The sequence below is a fragment of the Chroicocephalus ridibundus genome, chromosome 6, assembly GCF_963924245.1.
Source record: "Chroicocephalus ridibundus chromosome 6, bChrRid1.1, whole genome shotgun sequence".
In the NCBI taxonomy this organism is placed as follows: domain Eukaryota; kingdom Metazoa; phylum Chordata; class Aves; order Charadriiformes; family Laridae; genus Chroicocephalus; species Chroicocephalus ridibundus.
This window is the reverse complement of record NC_086289.1, coordinates 41,865,086-41,882,903: the sequence shown is the minus strand read 5'-3', so window position 1 is coordinate 41,882,903 and position 17,818 is coordinate 41,865,086. Positions and strand designations below refer to the sequence as shown.

The 17,818-nt window shown below is 43.7% G+C and overlaps 1 protein-coding gene across 17 annotated transcripts in view; it reads left to right on the top strand.

Moving 5' to 3' along the window:
• The window catches only part of MBNL1 (muscleblind like splicing regulator 1), a 112,267-nt gene extending 96,963 nt beyond the window's left edge, over positions 1-15,304 (top strand). For 12 of the 17 annotated variants that reach the window (XM_063339952.1, XM_063339942.1, XM_063339953.1 and 9 more), the window contains 5 exons: positions 278-431; positions 6,102-6,137; positions 6,836-6,930; positions 10,306-10,380; positions 11,858-15,304. In XM_063339952.1, the coding sequence (XP_063196022.1) occupies positions 278-431; positions 6,102-6,137; positions 6,836-6,930; positions 10,306-10,362 (342 nt within the window). In that variant the 3' untranslated portion in view covers positions 10,363-10,380; positions 11,858-15,304. The remainder of the gene's footprint in view (positions 1-277; positions 432-6,101; positions 6,138-6,835; positions 6,931-10,305; positions 10,381-11,857) is intronic. The other 5 variants (XM_063339944.1, XM_063339947.1, XM_063339948.1 and 2 more) reach the window with 3 other exon arrangements.
• Positions 15,305-17,818: the final 2,514 nt, after the last annotated feature.

The following is a 17,818-nucleotide window of genomic DNA, read 5'->3' as shown; positions in this document are numbered from 1 at the left end:
CTGTAATGGTAGGCTACAGTAGTGCTCCCTCGTAAAGCTTTTACCTCGCCTTTTATTTGATAGTTAAGTCTGCTATGCTGCTTGCTTGCTCATGGATAAACATGGTGCTGCCTGGTTTTTTTGCCTTCTACTGATTTTTCTTTTTTCCTTTCTCTCTTTTCCTTGTCTTCTCCCTCCCTCCCATCCTCCTCCACACCCCAACCTCCCACCCCCTTTTTTTTTTTTCTGTTTTTCTTTTTTTTACTGGACTTTATTTTTATACCCATCCACCATTCAGGGAATTCCTCAAGCTGTACTTCCCCCATTACCAAAGAGGCCTGCGCTTGAAAAAACCAATGGTGCCACTGCAGTCTTTAACACTGGTATTTTCCAATACCAGCAAGCTCTTGCCAACATGCAGTTACAGCAGCATACAGCCTTTCTCCCACCAGGTAAGTGCTTCTCGTTTGCCTTCTTCTGGGGAGGGGGAAGGGGGAATTCTGGAAAAAGTATCCGAGGAGATAACCGTGTGTTCCTGGTCGCAAATGCGTAGTGGGATTTGCGCTGCGGCCGCTGGTGCCGGGGCGGCTACTGCCAGGCGCAGGCAGCCTCTCTCCCTGCGGAGACGCTGCCGTGCCGGGGAGCCGCGGGCAGAGGAGGTGCTGACTGCAGGAAGGCTGGCTTCTCTCTGCTTCTCTCGGAAGCTGGGTGGGTGTTTTCCAGTCTAAGATAACAATCAGTGTCATGCTCTGTCAACCCGAATCAGAACTCAGAATCTCCTCTCTCGTTCCTCTTTGCCTCGATTGACTTCTCTTTGTTACACATCTCTTAAGCTGTTGTATTTGTTTCTCTTTGCTGTAAGACCCCTTTGCCTTCATGTGCTTAGCAACAGTTCTGAGTCACACACTTGAAGGTTTCAATTTTAATTATGGTGCAGTGATCATAAAAGGCACAGGCAGGCAGTCTCGCAGATAAACTAATCATGAACCTACACAAGAAGTCAAGGTTTGGGCCTCTAGCACTAAGGCTTTAGGGCTGATTTTGGACTAAGCAGAACCAAGGTGCACTTGTTCTTATTGGCGTGATGAAATCTACGCTTGTCCTAGTGTAATTGCTGAAGAATTGATGACTGTACTATTTACAATAAGCAGAAATCCCTTCAGAGGACAAGTGATGGGACTTAAAGTTGTAATATATGTTTTGGTTCTGCAAACAACACTTCATGCAAAATTATCTATCTACTACGTCACGTGAATTTATGCCTGTATTATGTATATGAACCCACATTGAAACAGCACTATCGTTCTAGGAGGTATGCAGTGGACATCTGATAGATCTGTATTCAAAAAATTGGGAGGAGTCTGTGAGGACAGCCCTTCGTCACGCAGACTAGTTGATGACAGGGGAGAAAAGAAAATACAGCTATTCAGTCTTTACCAAAAAAAATGTTAAGGATTTTATCCTAAACATTTTTTGGCAAGTATGTTCCCAGGAATTCATATAATGCCTTTTACCATTCTTTCTTGATCTGGCATACAACCAACACGTATAATTTAAATGGCATAAAAAGCAGTTGTTTGATGTAGTACATTGTAATAACTTACTTAGGTTCCAAAAATGCATTGCAACCACTAAAATATATTAGTAAAAGCATGTTGGAAAGCTTGTTGGAGTCAATAGTAAGACTCTGATTGAGTAAGCTTTAGGTCAGGTCTCTAGCCCACATACTAAAATTCATATAAAAATGCTTATGAGTTCACAGTCCTTCCTGTAGATATTAAACAATTTCACAGATTTGTTTTGGCAAAGCATAACCGATGTAATTAGTAAACACACAATTTTCCAGCTCCCATTAAATCAGCGAGGGGCTGGGTGATTTCTGGAAGAACTCGAGCTGCTTTGAATCATGTCCTTTGGACTTAGAAGCTGAGGTTATGGTTCGTGTGCGTCAGACCTCGTTTGCACTACATCTCTGACTGAGACCTTTCATGTCGGCACCTACATACAACCTGCCTCAGCTCTTCCTCCAGCAAATCTATACTGAAACCTACAGCAGCTTGTGCAGTGGTTCTTGATGCTTCATTTGACCTTTCTTGACCAATGAAGTTTAGCATATGTTAAACAAGAAAAGCAAAGGATTTTTTAGCATGAGCTACTATAAATTCACTTTTATATTTTGCAGATAGTGGCAGTCTGAGCTTTCCAGTAATCCAGTACTTTTCTGAAAGTTTGAAAACTATTTGCCACCTTGCCCTTTTTAGTTTTCCCCACTTAAAATTAACTAGCATCAGTCCTGTTTGCGTGTAGTCATCTGGAAATAGAGCTTCTCTGTCAGTCCCTAAGAACCGATGGGAGAGCATAGAGTGTGGATGCCCTCAGCTCCACTGCTATGGAGCAGAGGCAGGTTAATTCAGTGGGTCTGAATTAAAGTGACATTTTTCAGGTTCAGGCGCCCAAAGTGTAATTACTCATATGTGTTCTTAGTTGCTTCAGCTGCAGCGTACAAAAATGCAGCAGGTCTAGAGGGCAGGACACACAGAACCTACACAGAGCCAGTGTGTGCCCCTGTGGAGGATCTTGGCTGGACCCTCCTCTCTGCAGGGCGCTTCACTCTTCATGTTTCACCCTTGAGAGTTTCCCACTCATGTTCCAGACAAACCCAGATACCTCTTCTAAATTGCCAGGCGTAATTCTGGCTGCCTGTATGCAAGGGCATGTGAAAGCAAATAAAGGGATCATCCGTGCCAGGGATGGACGCTGGCACTCCAGCACACTTTAAATGATTACATGCTCTTAGATACTCATCTCACCACTCTCAAATAAAGCACAGATCTTTGCACAGCTCCCTTGTTGGGGTATCCCAGAAACCTTGGCTGCTGGAAGCTGTCCCCAGACTGAGAGGCGAGTCTGAGAGGCGTTGCAAGAAAGAGCTGGGAATGCTTGTGGTGCTGGATAGTTGAAATAAGTGGAGTTAGTCTCACAAATGAGGAGGCTCTGCACGACTTAATAGATGTTCCCAGCTTGTTCTGGTACTTTGGTTCTGGCTGCCGACTCTTGACACCCTGTCAGACTGGCACGCAAACGTTTCGCTGTGGGGCTGTGAACTTGCAGAACACTGATTACTTGGCGTTCACCACTTGTGCACGTGCTCTTTGTTCTGCGGTAACTGTGAGCTGGCTGGGGGTCTGTTTGTACGTACAGATAGAGAGCTCCTATGTGCAACTAGATGAAGTTCCTGCCCTGGTGCTTGTTACCATCCTGTGCCTCGGCTCACTGTCTCCTCAGTTGTGTGTATACAGCTGTTCCTGGCCTTGGTGTGTCAACCAGGTGACCAGAACAGTCTTTGAGAAGCGTAATCCTCCCAAAAGAAAGGGGTCATCTTTACAGGATACTCCCAGGAGCTGTTGTCCTGATGCACCCACAAGGGGCAGAATTGCAGCAGGGCAGCAGAACCACCTCGCCAGCCACGGCAAGGCTTCAGCCACCTCTGCTGTTAAGTTAGTGCATTGCATATTTATTTAGTTACTGCAGCTTCAGCTCCAGAGAGCTTCCTTGCTCACGGTTGGGACTCACTCAGTGCACAGATGCTTTCCTAAAGCAGTGTCTGTGTAAGCACCTTCCTCCATGGGCTTCTGGGTCCATGTAAAAGCCCTGCTCTCCTCTAAAATGGTAGGCAGGGAAAGATCAGGCACAACTCTTCACCTCGACAGGAGCGCTCATGCTTTCTATGGCTATATTTTTAATTAGGATTTAGTAGATCAGACAGACTAAATAGGCTGAGGGGAATAATTCGATGGATAGAAGAGAAAAAAATGCTTAGAACACCAGTAAACCTAGAGTATTTATGAAAATAGCTTTATTCCACTGCAGAAATAATCTGGTTGTGAAGTTGTGATCAGTTAACTGAGCACCTCCTTGAATTAAAATTCTGCCTTGTGCTGAAAAGCTAGGGAACATTTGAAACTGCACATTTATTATTCATGCATTCTCATTAGTCAGTCAAAGCTTCTGAAGTCAAGATGAGTATTAAGGTCACAGCAAAAATGATTTTTATTACTGGTAAGAGGGTCATACAGCATTATGTCTCCATATTTGCAAGTTATTGCACCCTAGCTAGTATTTTCATTTCTGCCTTATGTTCATTTGCTTCAATTCCCTTTCAAAACTGTGTGCGCTGGTTATAATATTAATGATGATAACTCAGGCTAAAATTTTGAGCTGAAAAGCTTCGGAGTCATTATGAAAATCTAACTCGTCTTTAGCAAGTAGACCTAATTATGCATGGAATGATGTAATATTCCAAATCTAAGGAAGTATGTACAACCTTATAAATAGGGCACTTCTGCAGAGACAGAACTCAAAGGTTCTTCTGTGTAACCTCATTAACACCATAAAGATGTCATAAGAGGGACCGAGAAAGCAGTTTTTACTTACTATTTGCAATTGATAGCCAAATTTTGCTCCATTTTTTAATCTTGCAAGTGGTCCCATTGAATTCAGTCATGATTCGTGAATGGGGAAGTCAGAAAAGCTACCTTCTTTTATTTAACCGTTCTTTGTGAGTATTTTCAGTCTCTTCCATCACCCAGAAATAGAAGAGTAATTAGGAAACATGATTATGCCCTTTTCTTTGTAGCCTTGCAGATAGAGGGATGACAGCGAATGACCTTGTCCCCCAGCAGTAATTATACCGACTGACTTTTCCCTGCTTAGTTAAATGCTCTTGAGATTGTGCAAGGCACTACAATGCCTGGCAGCAGCTAAAACAATTTCCTGTCCCCCGTTACGGTCACGTAATGTCAAGGAAGCAGCATTGCCGTGGCTCCCACTGCCAGTCTTCTAGAATAGGTTTCCATTTCCACTGCAATCCCTGTTCCTAGATTTCAGTGTTTATTTCAGTTTCTGCTGTGTCAGGCATGATTAGTGGTGTCAATAAATGTTATTCATTAAATAAAAGAGTAAATTCATTATTAAAAATGGATATTCTGAAATACCAGTGTGTCTCTATCATATGGGAAGCAAAACTAGAAGATTCTGAGTTCAGTCTGGTGGAAGGCATTTTGCTACGTAAAGTAAACAGAATTACCACCTTAGCGGTAGTTAAAGAAAGTACGATAATGTTCCTAAAAACACCATACTGCTGTCGGCTCTCTAGTTGCAGGGCAGAATTCACCAGGCGCTGCCACTTTAATTATTTTCGTATAGCCTAAAGAGAGTTGCAGGTTGTGAGCCCAGGCCCCAGCAGCTTAAAATACATCCTGTAGTGTAGCAAAAAGCGCTGAACAAGTATTCTTAGGCGCTGCCATGAGCTGCGAAGGAGACTTCAGCTCTTCAGTCACTCCTCTGACCTGCGTATTAAGCAAAGAGACCAGAGGACAGTCAGGATCACTTCCTACAGATATGAGGGGCTCATACAGATATGCTGAAAGTCCTACATGCCAAAGTCACCTGGGGTTTGCCTATATATTACCTAACTATTGGAGCAGCCAGATTGTGGATAACGAAGCAGTGCAGATCAAGCCGTGGCTCTCTCCAGCCCACCGGGGAAGGTCCCCAGCTGAAAAGGCTGCCCCAGCACGAGGGGAGAGCTTCACTCGCCTCTCCCCATCCTCAACCCCGGAGAGAACCAGCTCCTGCAGGGAAAGTGCTCGGCAGTGCTGGTCCCACGCTCCGTCTGGCCCGGTGTCCCCGTGTCCCAGCGGGGGTGGACCTCAGCTACCCGTAGGCAGGTGCAACGTTAAAGCATTTAAAGTATAATCTGAGGAAGCCAGGGTAAGGACCATTACAAAGCTTATGTCAAAAGGCAAAAAGATCGAAAAGAGTTTTAAAATAAAGCTGAAGAAGCTTTTCCTAGCCATGCTAATATTCCACAGTGCTACAAAGGCAAACACTCTATACCAGCACACAGTTCGATCGGCTCTCTCCCCTTCACTGAAGACTAGTTCTAATGGATCACTGTGCTATTGTATGGTTTGATTGTGCTGACAGTTACATGCCACTGTTCCCATAATAACAATTTTTCTTCTTTGTTCAAATGAAATTTCTAATTACACGTGTGATGGGTTGTTTTAATTCTTTTCCCTTTCCAAATCCACCTTCCTGTTGCAATGCATGATGGGCAGGCTCAATATTGTGCATGACACCCGCTACAAGTGTTGGTAGGTGCCAGCTTTGTTTCTTGATTATCTTAAACCTGTGGTGCAGCTCACGGACCCTCAAAATCCACTGCTAGATTTTAACTTAGAGCTCTCGTGCCAATCCATCTCCCTTAGCCTCCTGCACTAACACCTGTCAATTAAATGCAGTCGTTTTATTTAATTGACACGGACACATAGACGTTGTTAATTTTGTACAGCAGTTGTTTGAATTGCACATTGTTCCTTGGTGGATTTTGATTGGACTATGAGTTCCAGTGTTTAGAAACTATCTTGTGTTAAATAACGACTGTATCTTACTGTAGCCACATAGACGTATACTGTCCTTCAACAAGATTAATTTTTGTTTGCAGTAAATATTTGGGTTGAATTTTTAAAAGACAAAAATTTGTAAATATAAGGGCATTTAAAAATTCTTCTGTTGATTTTTGTATTGAAATGGTTAAGCTTGTTTGTGTCGATTTTCTTGATTTGATGGTAACAAGCATTTTCCCCTTTTTTTCTCTTTCATTTCCCTCCCCTCTTTCTCCCTGGAATGTTGTCCTGCTTTGCACTGTGATTGCATGTCACGCGCTGGCAATGATGTCTCGGGCTTTTTGCTGTGATAAATACCATGCTCAATTATCCTCCCACATGTCGCTCTGGTTCCCATACTGCTACACTCTTCTGTATGTTTGCTTATATGATTTTCCTTCCGAAAGTTCCCATGGTGCACGGTGCTACGCCAGCCACTGTGTCTGCAGCAACAACATCTGCCACAAGTGTTCCCTTCGCTGCAACAGCCACAGCCAACCAGGTTTGCTAATTTACAGCTTTGTTCCTTACAGACAACTTGAAATCGGTGCTTTTAATGAGCATGGGGGTTTTGATTTTACCTCTTGTTGGCCTACACATTCTCTCTAAGACCTGCAGCACAGCTTAATAAGCCTTTATCCATGCTCAAAAGGCGCTGCAGTTCCATTTCTGATGCTAAAAATAATTGATAATGGAGTTTCTGACTCAGTCTTAACATTTACGGGCCGTGCTGCTTAGTTCTGCTCTCCGAGATGTAAAGAGAAAGGGATAATAAACGGAACCCATTATTTATTTCTATTTCTGTGAAGCCGACAGTTCCTTTTAGTGCAGAACTCCAGTGAAAGCCAGTACAACCTTTGTGCAGAGGGGCTGCAGGATCAGAATTCTAACAGACTGTATTGAGCAGTCTGAACATGTTCTGACTCTCCTTTTCCAAGAGCAAAACAAAATCATTTGAGCGTGGGCCACACAGAAATTTCTTTTACACCTTTGTTTCAGCTTGTGATTCTGCTAGGAAAGGGCCGATTACTTGTTGCGGTAGCCAAGCTTCAGTTAGGAAATGTCCATTAGAATCCGGTTTTATTTCTAAATAGCTGCCCCGATTGTTGCCGTGTTCTGTATGTATTTCAGGAAAAAACGAATAATGCTTTACTAAGTAATTGACTAAAAGTCTTCCCGGAAAAGCCAGACACAATGCTGTGAAGGCAAGCACCGGCAGCCGGGCGCACTGCCGTCCCAACACGGACCAGCTGGAGCTGCACCTGAGAACAGAACGTGGCCAGTTGGTTTTATCTAGCAAGGCCGCCAAAAATGCAGGTTTCTGTAGTACATCCGGCTGCAAGTGCAACAGGAAAAACTTTTAAAAGACCCTCATCTATCTTTTATGAAAACAATTGATTTTTTGAGATACGCTAGGAAGTTAGAATTGCCGTACGTCATGAAACCATCAGTTCTGGCCTAAGATGCAGGTATTACTCTCGACTCAGTGGGAATCCCGCATGTGCCTTTTAGAAAAGGGAACTCAGCATTTTCTTTAGCATTTTGCAGGTGTGGTTCTGTACGTGGCATTAATCCCGAGGATAAATGTCAGCTTTTAAGGCAGGCTCACCCGACATATCAGCTCCCTAAGTCCTTAGAGCTAACTCCCTAAGTAATTTCAAAATCCCGCCATAAATCCGTCAGGTTTGGCGCTGCAGTTGGACGTTAAGCAGCAAAGCCCTTGCCCTGCCGCACCTGCACCTCCGTGCTTAGGGTTGATCCCGCTGTGCGAGGGGCTGAGCCGCCTCTGGCAGAGCCGAGAGCCCCCGGTCTTGTCACCAGGGCCGCACTGCCACAGGGGCACCGAGTACTGCGGGCTCTCGCAAGAGTGAGTCCAGAGTCTTTGGCTTCGAGCCTTTCCACCTTTGCCTGTTGAGCACTACCATTTTGTACTACGCCCAGCTGTACGTTCTTTGTTAACCTGTCTGCTTACTGATCTCTCAAAAATATTATTCCAAAAATTACACTCTTGCAGTGATATATAGGCGTGCACATCCCCAGTCTCAAAAGGGACCTGGATATTTTACGATTCCAAAAAATACTCAGGTTAGTCTACTTGAGAAGTTGCACTTTCTGCTCTTGAGAAATGTTTGCTGAATGACCATGTCACTCACAGATTTAAACTAGCGTAAGAATTACTTTGTGCTTTGGAAAGCTAGCTTATAGGTAGGATTACCTCTACATACGCATCACCTAAGCAAGCAACCATCCGTATGCCCAAAGTATCTTAATATTGTAATTTTTTGTACCATTCAATTAATTTAAGTGTCTCTCCATCCTCCGTAAGTCCAGAGACTTCTGAGAATAAGCCAAGCCACAGAAAAACATTATTTTTTTAAAATCACCTCTGTCTAAATAACCATGCGCTTTCCCAAATAGATTGCAGGGAAACTTTCTGTTGTGGAATCTGATCATTTCATGCGTATCCTCCCTGGAGCCTCATAACACACTTAGTAAAGTACTGCAGCCAAACCTCAATATATACATATATAACGAATATATGTATATACAATGTGAGCAATGCTGAAATTATTTAATGCCACACGATGCAATGTGCATGCATGCCGAAAGTCTTAAGATCTGGCCCTCCATCTTCATTGACTGGTGTTGAAGGTCCTTGGTATGTTCCGACAGCACTATCCCTGATGCTTCTACACAGTTGGGTGCAACAGCCTGTCCTGCAGCAGTAGGAAAAAATGGTATGAGAAGCTTCATTCTGCTTGAAGCACATTTCTGTACAAGTTGGCGGTGTTGTGGAGTTGTGTGGAGTTGCTAGGGGAGGAGAGGGCACAAGGGGTGGAAAAACCAACAGCGAGACCTATAAGCAATTTAGTTAAGAGGAAACCTCCCTGCTCCCTCTCTTGTGTGGATTAACAGGTCAGCCTTAGCATCCATCAGGAAAAAGCCCTTTCAGGTGCAACAGCCGTTTGTGATGATATAAATCAATTTTGTGTCATACGCCCCAGCATGTTTCCCTGCTTGTGGGCATGGTTGCTCCCTCCAGCTGGACTGCTGGGCCTGTCTGTAACGGAAGGTTCTCCCGGTTCCTCCAGCACCTGCATGCCGTGGTGCTGCTCGGGCTCGCTCCCCGGGGCTTCAGCCCAGGCACAGGGGATGCAGAATAGAAGTTTCTTATTTCTGCTGCTGGTAATCTACTCTGATTTTAATACTTCTTTTTTTTTTTTTTTTTTTTTTTTAAATGCGAAGATGAGTTGATGGGACACTTCAAGAGAGCTATGTACTGAATTCTGTTTACGCAGACGAACATTTTGAGAATTGTTTCACTGCTTTGGGGAGTCTTAGCTTTTCAGCTGACCCACCATGATGCCCGCAGCAGCCGTGGGAAGAGCAGGCAGCTCTTCTCAACAGCGGATTTTCACCAGCTGTGAAAATCAAGCTCAGGGCATCTTGGGTTTGGCATTCAAAAACCAAGACAGTGAAAGCAGTGAACACTTCACAAAATCAGACTGAAACAAGGCCACTGTAGAATTTATCGTTTTAAATGATAACGCTGAAAGCACAGAATGTTGTGTAGGCCAACAAAAAGGGCTATTTTCAATTACTGCACTGCATGACTTTTGTAGATTTTAACTTCTCTTGTTTTCCTAAACAACCAATAATACTTATTTATATTTGTCAAGTAGTACTTAACACAATGTTTTCCAGTTTAAGTTGCTGTTGTAGCACTTCAATTGACTTTAACTTATAGTTACAATATAAAATCCACCAACTCATAGCTGATCCTCACTTTTCCAAACTTATGTTCTATAGCAAAATGCTGTGTCTCTAGGTTGGCTCATTGCGCTTGTTATTCATTGTTTAAATTTTTTACCTATAGATACCCATAATATCTGCCGAACATCTGACTAGCCACAAGTATGTTACACAGATGTAGACATTTTGTCATCAAACAGTAAGTTCCCAATGTGTTGTTGCTTGCAGTTTTCTTACCTTTGTGTGTGCATAATTTGTCTTTTTCAGAGACAGAATGTTTTTATTTTCTTTCTAAGAATAATAGGATATGGGGGAAGAGGCTCTGAACTCCACTGACGTGCCATTCTTCTATAAGCAGAGATCCCATAGTTAGCAGTGACCACGTGAGCTAGTGTATTGGACCAGTGTCAGTATTAGTTTGTACATATCCATCTAGCAAAATCAGAGAGTCTAAAATTAGAGTTTTACTTTTTGTTTGTAAAGGATGCTGGCATCGGCACTGATGGGAGCCGAGGGCCAGGTCTAGGGGGGAGGTGGTTACATTCTGTCTTTAGAAAGAACTAATTTTAAGTCTCCCTATTTGGAAAGCCAGCATCTCTAAAAATACAGGTTTAGTCATCTGCCTAGCTGAAGCCTGATTTCTCCTGAATGCAGGTTGTCAGACCACGATGTGTTATATACAGTATTTTCCTGGCGTGGGTGGTGTGGCAAGGAGCGGTCCCGCAGTGCAGGCGCAGCTCCTACCTGCACTGTGGTGGTGTGAACGGCGACTGCAGGCGGTGTCTGTCAGCTTTTCATACCGTAACCTTTCACCCTGCGTAGTTTGAAATCTAGGTTTGTGTGCCTGAGCTTGAGAGGTATTTTTCCCCTCTATCTTCCTATGAGTGAGCTGCAGTTTCCAGCCTGTCACTAAATTGCCTGTTGTCATTGAGACCACCTGCAGCGCATCACCTCCCCTAGGGCGGCTTGTCAATTTGTGTTCTCGTTCTCTCCCTTGCGCTCTGTTTCTGCTGTGTTTTTTATTGAATGGCTCAGCCATAATGGAAGTATTACTTAGGGTGAGGATTAACTGATTTACCACAGTGCGTTTATAATAATAGTTATTCCTTTCAGCTGAGCGTAAACGGTGTTAAGCTGCTTGAGTGACTGAGGTGGGATGCCTCTAGTCTGCAGCCTAAGCTTGCCAGCAGGCATCCCTCCGCAGTCCCCTGGGGCTGGGGTAAAAATTACCTTGGGAATTTATGGCCCAGATTTCTAAGGATGTTTAAGTGCCTCTCAGGTTTCGGTTGGGTTCCCGGGTGTTAGAGGGCAGCAGGGGCTTGGGAAGGGAGATTGGCATGGGGCTGCCAGGCAGTGCTCACACAGCACTGTGGGGGAGCTGCCTCCCAGGGTCTGGGCTCTGGAAACCGTGCCCCAAATTCTGATCCCATGGCTGGAGGCTTGGGAACAGCGGAAAGCCTGTGCATTGTGCACTTCTGTCGCTGCAGAATTGGGGTGTAAAGTGAACCTCTGCTGCAAGAACGTTCCCGAGGTGAAATCCCGCAGGGGTTTGGGTCCAGGCTTCCCCGATACTTGGTGGTGGATATCCCTGTTCCAAATGCAAAGCTTGGGCTGATGTGGTGCGAACAAGAAGTTCTGACTGTGTTGAAAATGCCTTCTCTTTTTTTCCTTTCTAGATCATAACTAAAGAGAAAAGGACAGTGTGTTTGGGTTGCGAAGAGGACAAGCGCATTAGCCATAATGTACATACCGTCAAGCAACACTCGGAAACTCCCTCAGCAGTAAGACATCCACACATTGCATGTTAGCGAGATGAAACAAGAACTTGGAAATCCACTGCACACTGTTGCCTATATACTTTGTACATTTAATTGATATTTGTGCTGAGGTGATCTTATTGTCTAAAAACTACAACATTGTCTATCTTTTCTAGCACAGAAGTATGCATATGGATTTGAATATGCATATGTAGTCTATTTCCTACATAATCACGTATGTCACCTTGAAAAGACAGACGATGTTGTAACCATAAATCTATTATGTATTGGTACGTCTGTAGACCAAGATATAATTTTTTAAAGTAAGTTTATTTCTTTCAAGGTTTACAAATAACAAAGGTGCACCTTGTATTTAAAATTGCCATTATAGATGAGAGCGTGCATGCACAGTAATTTTTGTTTAAGAGTAATATTTTTAATGTAATAGATTGTAAGAAGTGGTAAGAGAGGTATCTGACAGAGATGAATGTGCCAAGCAAAACCACAACTGTGTATATTTTAAAGCACATCAATGGCTTTAAATACCATGTTGTTAAGGATTCTCATGAAGTGCCATAGACTGTACATCCGATTAGAGTATTATTTCTGCAGTGTTATTTTCAGAACCACATTTTCACTTACTTTATTAGTACTAATCAGTCGAAGGGCACCATTCTGTTTCAAACCAAAGCTGTCTCAGAAATGGCCAACTATTCCTTACAGCACCAGTAGACAGCACAAGAACGATACTCTAGCCGTACAAATTAACCCATACTGGACAGATATATATATAACCTATTTTAAGGCATTGTAGTGTAATATTTATGCATATTTTACTGTATAACATGATATACGAAAGGGAAAAGCCATTTCTGAGACACAGTAGGAAATGTTTGAGGAACTTCTTTTGCTTCTATTTATAGCCTCTGTCGAAAGTCAAAAGGACTATAAATGTTTTGCAGAGATGGGTTTCGCTTTTACTTCATCAAAGTCACGCTTTACATGGTGACTCTAAACAAAGACAAAAGAAGCACTGACATCATCAGATGCATGACAAACCAAAATATGAAAAAACGGAGATGTTAATTAGCGTAGAAATTGGGTGGGTTAAATACTTGGGTGAGTTTTATATGTGATTTTTTTTGTTCAGATTAACTGCTTATAGCCTTAGAAAGCCTTTACAAAATAAAATAAAAAACAAAAAAACAAAAAAACAAAAAACAAAAAACAAAAAAATAGATGTGCATTCAAGTTTTAAGAATGGATTCATCCAAAGGAATTCCTTTTTGTGGTTTGGATGTTGCAGCTAGTAAAGGATATTTTTGCTCTGTTCAGCAAAGTGCTGAAGTGGGGGCCAGGTCACTGGTAGCGTAGCGTGGAGTGGAAGAAGCGGGAGTTCGGTTGTAGAACTCTCCATACTTCCAAGTTTACTGCGAGTTTTTATGCCTGAGAGAGATGCTTTATAGTATAAGAATGATGTGTTGATTTTACTGATTGTACTGTACATCTATTAAAGCCTTAGATTATTACATTACGGGTTAAAACCCATACCAATGTAATTTCAATCGTGTTAAGAAAGTATAGGTGACTTCACATGTTATTGTAGTTACTTAACATTATAGAATATTACTTATTTTTTCTTGTTAAAAGTGTAGTTTTTATTTCTTACATTTATTAGATTGTTTTCATTTTCTATTACCAGTTGAATACCATTTCAGTTTATAGAATTTTGTTTTATTAGAGTTTACTGATGACTTTTTCAAAATACAAAAAAAAAGGTAGTTTTCTTCATAACATACTCAGTTTTGAATTTACATGTAGTGTCATATGAGTATTCGTATTATTGTTAACAAAATGATTTATATTTTACTGATTTAATATTACAATGTAAGAATGTCAGTCATTGTTAGTTCTTGTCTAGTTTTCATTAAAAGAACAAAGATCTTTTATATGGATATCTTATAATTATATAATCATTGCTAAGTAAGAAGTTAAGTTGTTGCTATCGCAACAATCCTGGCAGACAATTGAGTAATATTTTGATGATTTATTTTGTTTGTAATTAGTTATTATGAGAAAATCTAGTTCCTAGATATTAGAATAAAATTTATTTTCTACTGTATCCATTTCAAATGTTAAAATATTGTTTAAATATTTTTTGAAATCCCTGAATATCAGGCCTTGTTATAAATAAGCTGCATAATCAATAGATCAAGGGACTTTTTGTTGATAATCCAAATACTCAAAGTTTACGTAACAAGAATTATAGTGTGTGTGTGCAAACTCTTGAGGGTTGATTATGCTGCAGTTTAGCATGTGGGAACGTATAGAGAGAAGGTTGACTTTTTGCACTTCTGTATATAGTCAAAAAAGAGAGAAAACTGTATAATAGTAAGATCTTATTTTGAATAAAAATGTCTATAATTACAAGGAGTTTTGTTAAGGCTAATAAAATGACAGGCTGAACAAAATTGCTTGCAAAAGTGGCACAGAGTTAGCACTCCATACCCCTTCGAAAAAGTTGCTTTGCTTTATGTGGACAGCTTGTAGTTTGCCAGGATTTTTTCAGCTGGAAAGATATGCCATCCTTCCAAGATCTCATGACTGACAAAAGCTCCACTGGTTCAAATCTGCCTGATAATCATTAAGAAAAAAAAAAAAAAGAAAAAAAAAAAAGAAAAAAAAGCAGGTACTTCAGACCATCAAGGTGAAATCATGGATCAAATATTCCGTACATTATTCAAAAACTACTGCATGTTTAAAGTATCAAAAAATATATTAAAGATATATGCTATTCAAACCAGTTTCTGACAATTTCAGTGGTTTATTGTTCACAAAAAAAAAAAAGATTCTTCAAAACAAATACTGACTTTCACAAAAGAGTTAAATCATGAACAGGCAAACCAAACAGCACACCGTAGCTGTAGTTGTTATGTGATTATTTTTTATTGCTGTAGTGGTCCTGTTCTTTTAGCAGGTGAAAAAAAAAACCAAACCAAACCCTGGGAAATTTTACCGTTTTAATGGAAAGTGTTCGAGAAACCTTGTCATTATCTATGCCAAAGCTGGAAAGAAGAAGTGATTAGACCATTACTTTATCTGATCTCTCCAGTACTCACGCTGAATAATTAATGAAGTTGCACTTATTTGCAACCCCGCAACTTTCATCTGCTGAAAGGACAGATGTGCTTGGTTTTACTATTATGTAATCACAGACTTACTTTTTGCTTGTAGTTGCTCCAAATTATGTACTCTGTCCTGGGCTGCAATTTGTTTTTATGCTTATTTTATTATTACTGCTATAGTTGACCTTGCTGTATGGAAAAAATAAAGTGAAATTGCCCTAATAAAAATTCTCTTTCTTAATTATGTTTTTCTATATCAGGTTAAAAAGCGCGCCGCTTTCTTTAGGACACGTTTTTCATTTTCTCTGCGTGTTTGTTTGGCTGGAAGGACATCACTTACTTGTGGAAAAAACCCTCCATGCTGCCATTGGGGTTTTTCCTTCAACAGTGCGCGGTATGTTAAATATACACGACATATATTAAGAAGGCGAAGTATACATGGTGTTCAATCCAGAGGATAAATATAAAGCAGCAGGATTCCATAGATCCAGACCAAGCTGTTGTTACCCTCTTGTGGCAATACTTCCGAGATGCAGGTAGAAGAAGGGTCTGTGTCCGCAGCCAGGGGGTGGCAGACCCGTGAGGGAGCCCCGTTTCCACGCGTGACGGTGGAAATCAGAATTACTGACCAAAAAATCATGGGTTTCATTTGGAAAAGGAAACACGTGGGAACACTTGTTTTCCAGGAGGATTTCAGGTGTCTCCTGTGTTTGCTAGCGCAGCCTGCGAGACCTCACGGAAGAGCTCGCGTGTCGGAGGCCGCATTACTGCCTCCATTTCTCAGCCCAGCACATCAGGAGGTCCCTGTGGGCTGAACACCCAGCTCCTTTGCGCTGCGTTTGCATCCGTGCTTGCGATGACACCGGCAGTTTAATCTATCGTTGCATTTAGCTGCCAAGTTAAAAAATAATGTGTCAAGCAGCGCAAATGTTCCAAATTAGCAAAAATAGCACAACTTTATTCTCCTCTCTAAGCAATGAATGCGGCCATGGATACCGTGGTTAATCAGGCAGCTCCAAGTAATTATCGGTTAGTGCTCCCGTGACCGAAGTCTGACTGGAGGCTGCTCGGGGTTCCCGTCCCTGTCCCCGCGGGAGGTGGGTGTCCCCCAGGACCCTCTGTCGCACGGGGGCGGTGCCGGGGGCTCAGCCTGCAGCCACTGGTCAGTGGGTACGGAGCGGCAGCGCTGCCCGCAGCGGGGCTCTCGCCGGGGAGCCGGGAGACAATAAATCCACTGGGATGCTGAGGGGAGCCACGAGAAGGAGCTCCTGCCAAAGCGGCGTCGGCACTGCGCCGGACGGGGCTGGGATGGTGACAACTGCGGGAGCAATAATAACATCTATGTTAAGACCAAAAAGAAAAGAATTTTGTTTGAAGTGATCCGCGTGTGTCTGCAGCTGAGATGCTTTCTGAAATGAGGGAAGGATTCTCAGCCTTGGGGGAAGGAGGAGCAGAACCCTCCTGCAGCAGCCTGGCTCGGGGCAGCTGGGGACTGGGGACAAACCTGTCCCCGGGCACCGCTGCCCTCCCGGCCCTGCGCGTCCCCGTTCTCCCACGGGATCCCCGTGGAGGGGTCAGCCCTGCCGAGAGGCACTGGGACAGGGCCTGTGGCAGCCGGAGAGGAGCAGTCACCGTCCCGCCTTTTTCTCGGCGGAGTTAGTAAAGGAGTTTGCGTGATTTGTGATGAGAACAGGGAATGGTGTCAGGAAGAAGGAAACAGAATAATTCTGGGGGTCTTTTTGCACCCAGATATTCGTTGTGATTAAAAAAAAAAACAATTTCGTGCCCATACAGAGCTGATGACACCACTTTTTGTGGTCCAGGCGGCGGCATCACGTGACACCTCGGCGCTGAGGAGAGATGCTGGGTCAGGCACGGCTCTGCCCTCCGCCAGCGCCCGGGGACACGCAGCGAGATGTGGGGCTGGGGAGGGTGGCACGGGCAGCCTGTACCCCCACCGCAGCACTGTACTGTGCCGGGGGGTGCAGCAACCCAGCACAGCATCTGCTCCTGCCCCCCCCGAGCCACAGGTTTGGAGAATTGCACAGGTGCCCGCGGTGGTGCTGCGTGGCCCTGAGGGGGGGATAATGATGGGGCTCAGCTGGGGGTAAAGGGCTGGAGGCAGCAGAGAGTCGTGGCTGCAGGAGGGAGCTGGGACCTCTGGCAGTGCAGGTAGGAGCTGGTTGCTGCTGGGGTGGGCATGGCTTGGGGTCCTTGGGGGGACGTTCTCCAGGACACAGCTTTTGCAGCCTTGGAAGGGCACCAGCACTGGGCAGACCTTGCCCTGAGGGCTCGGTGCCAGGTCCACTCGGCCAAGGTCCAGCCCAGTCCGTCTGGTTTCTGGCTCACGGTGCAGAGCGGTGGTGGGGCTGCAGTGCTGTGGGATTCCCATGGGCTTTATGCCTCTGTCGTGGCTCTGAGAGTGAGTGATGAAAAGTGCGTGCTGATAACAGGTCCTTGATACTGCTTTTAAGGAGTTAAGAGGGGGATGGACCTCCTCTAGCTGACCTGCCCGAGGTGGTGGGGCCCTTCCATTGGGGGAACCTGCCTTTGGTGTGGGTGGACCCCCCTCTGAACGCTTCCTAGCTTATTGCTGTGCAGAGTGGTCGGGTGCTGGAAAGGCTCCAGAGCTGCTCCCGTGCAGCTGATGGTGCTTTGTGGTGCTTCTGCAAAAACTCCTGCTGGTGAAGGTGCTGTGCCGTGTACTGGAGGAGACCCGAGCACTGCGAGGTGCCCTGCGCTGGGTGCCCACTGC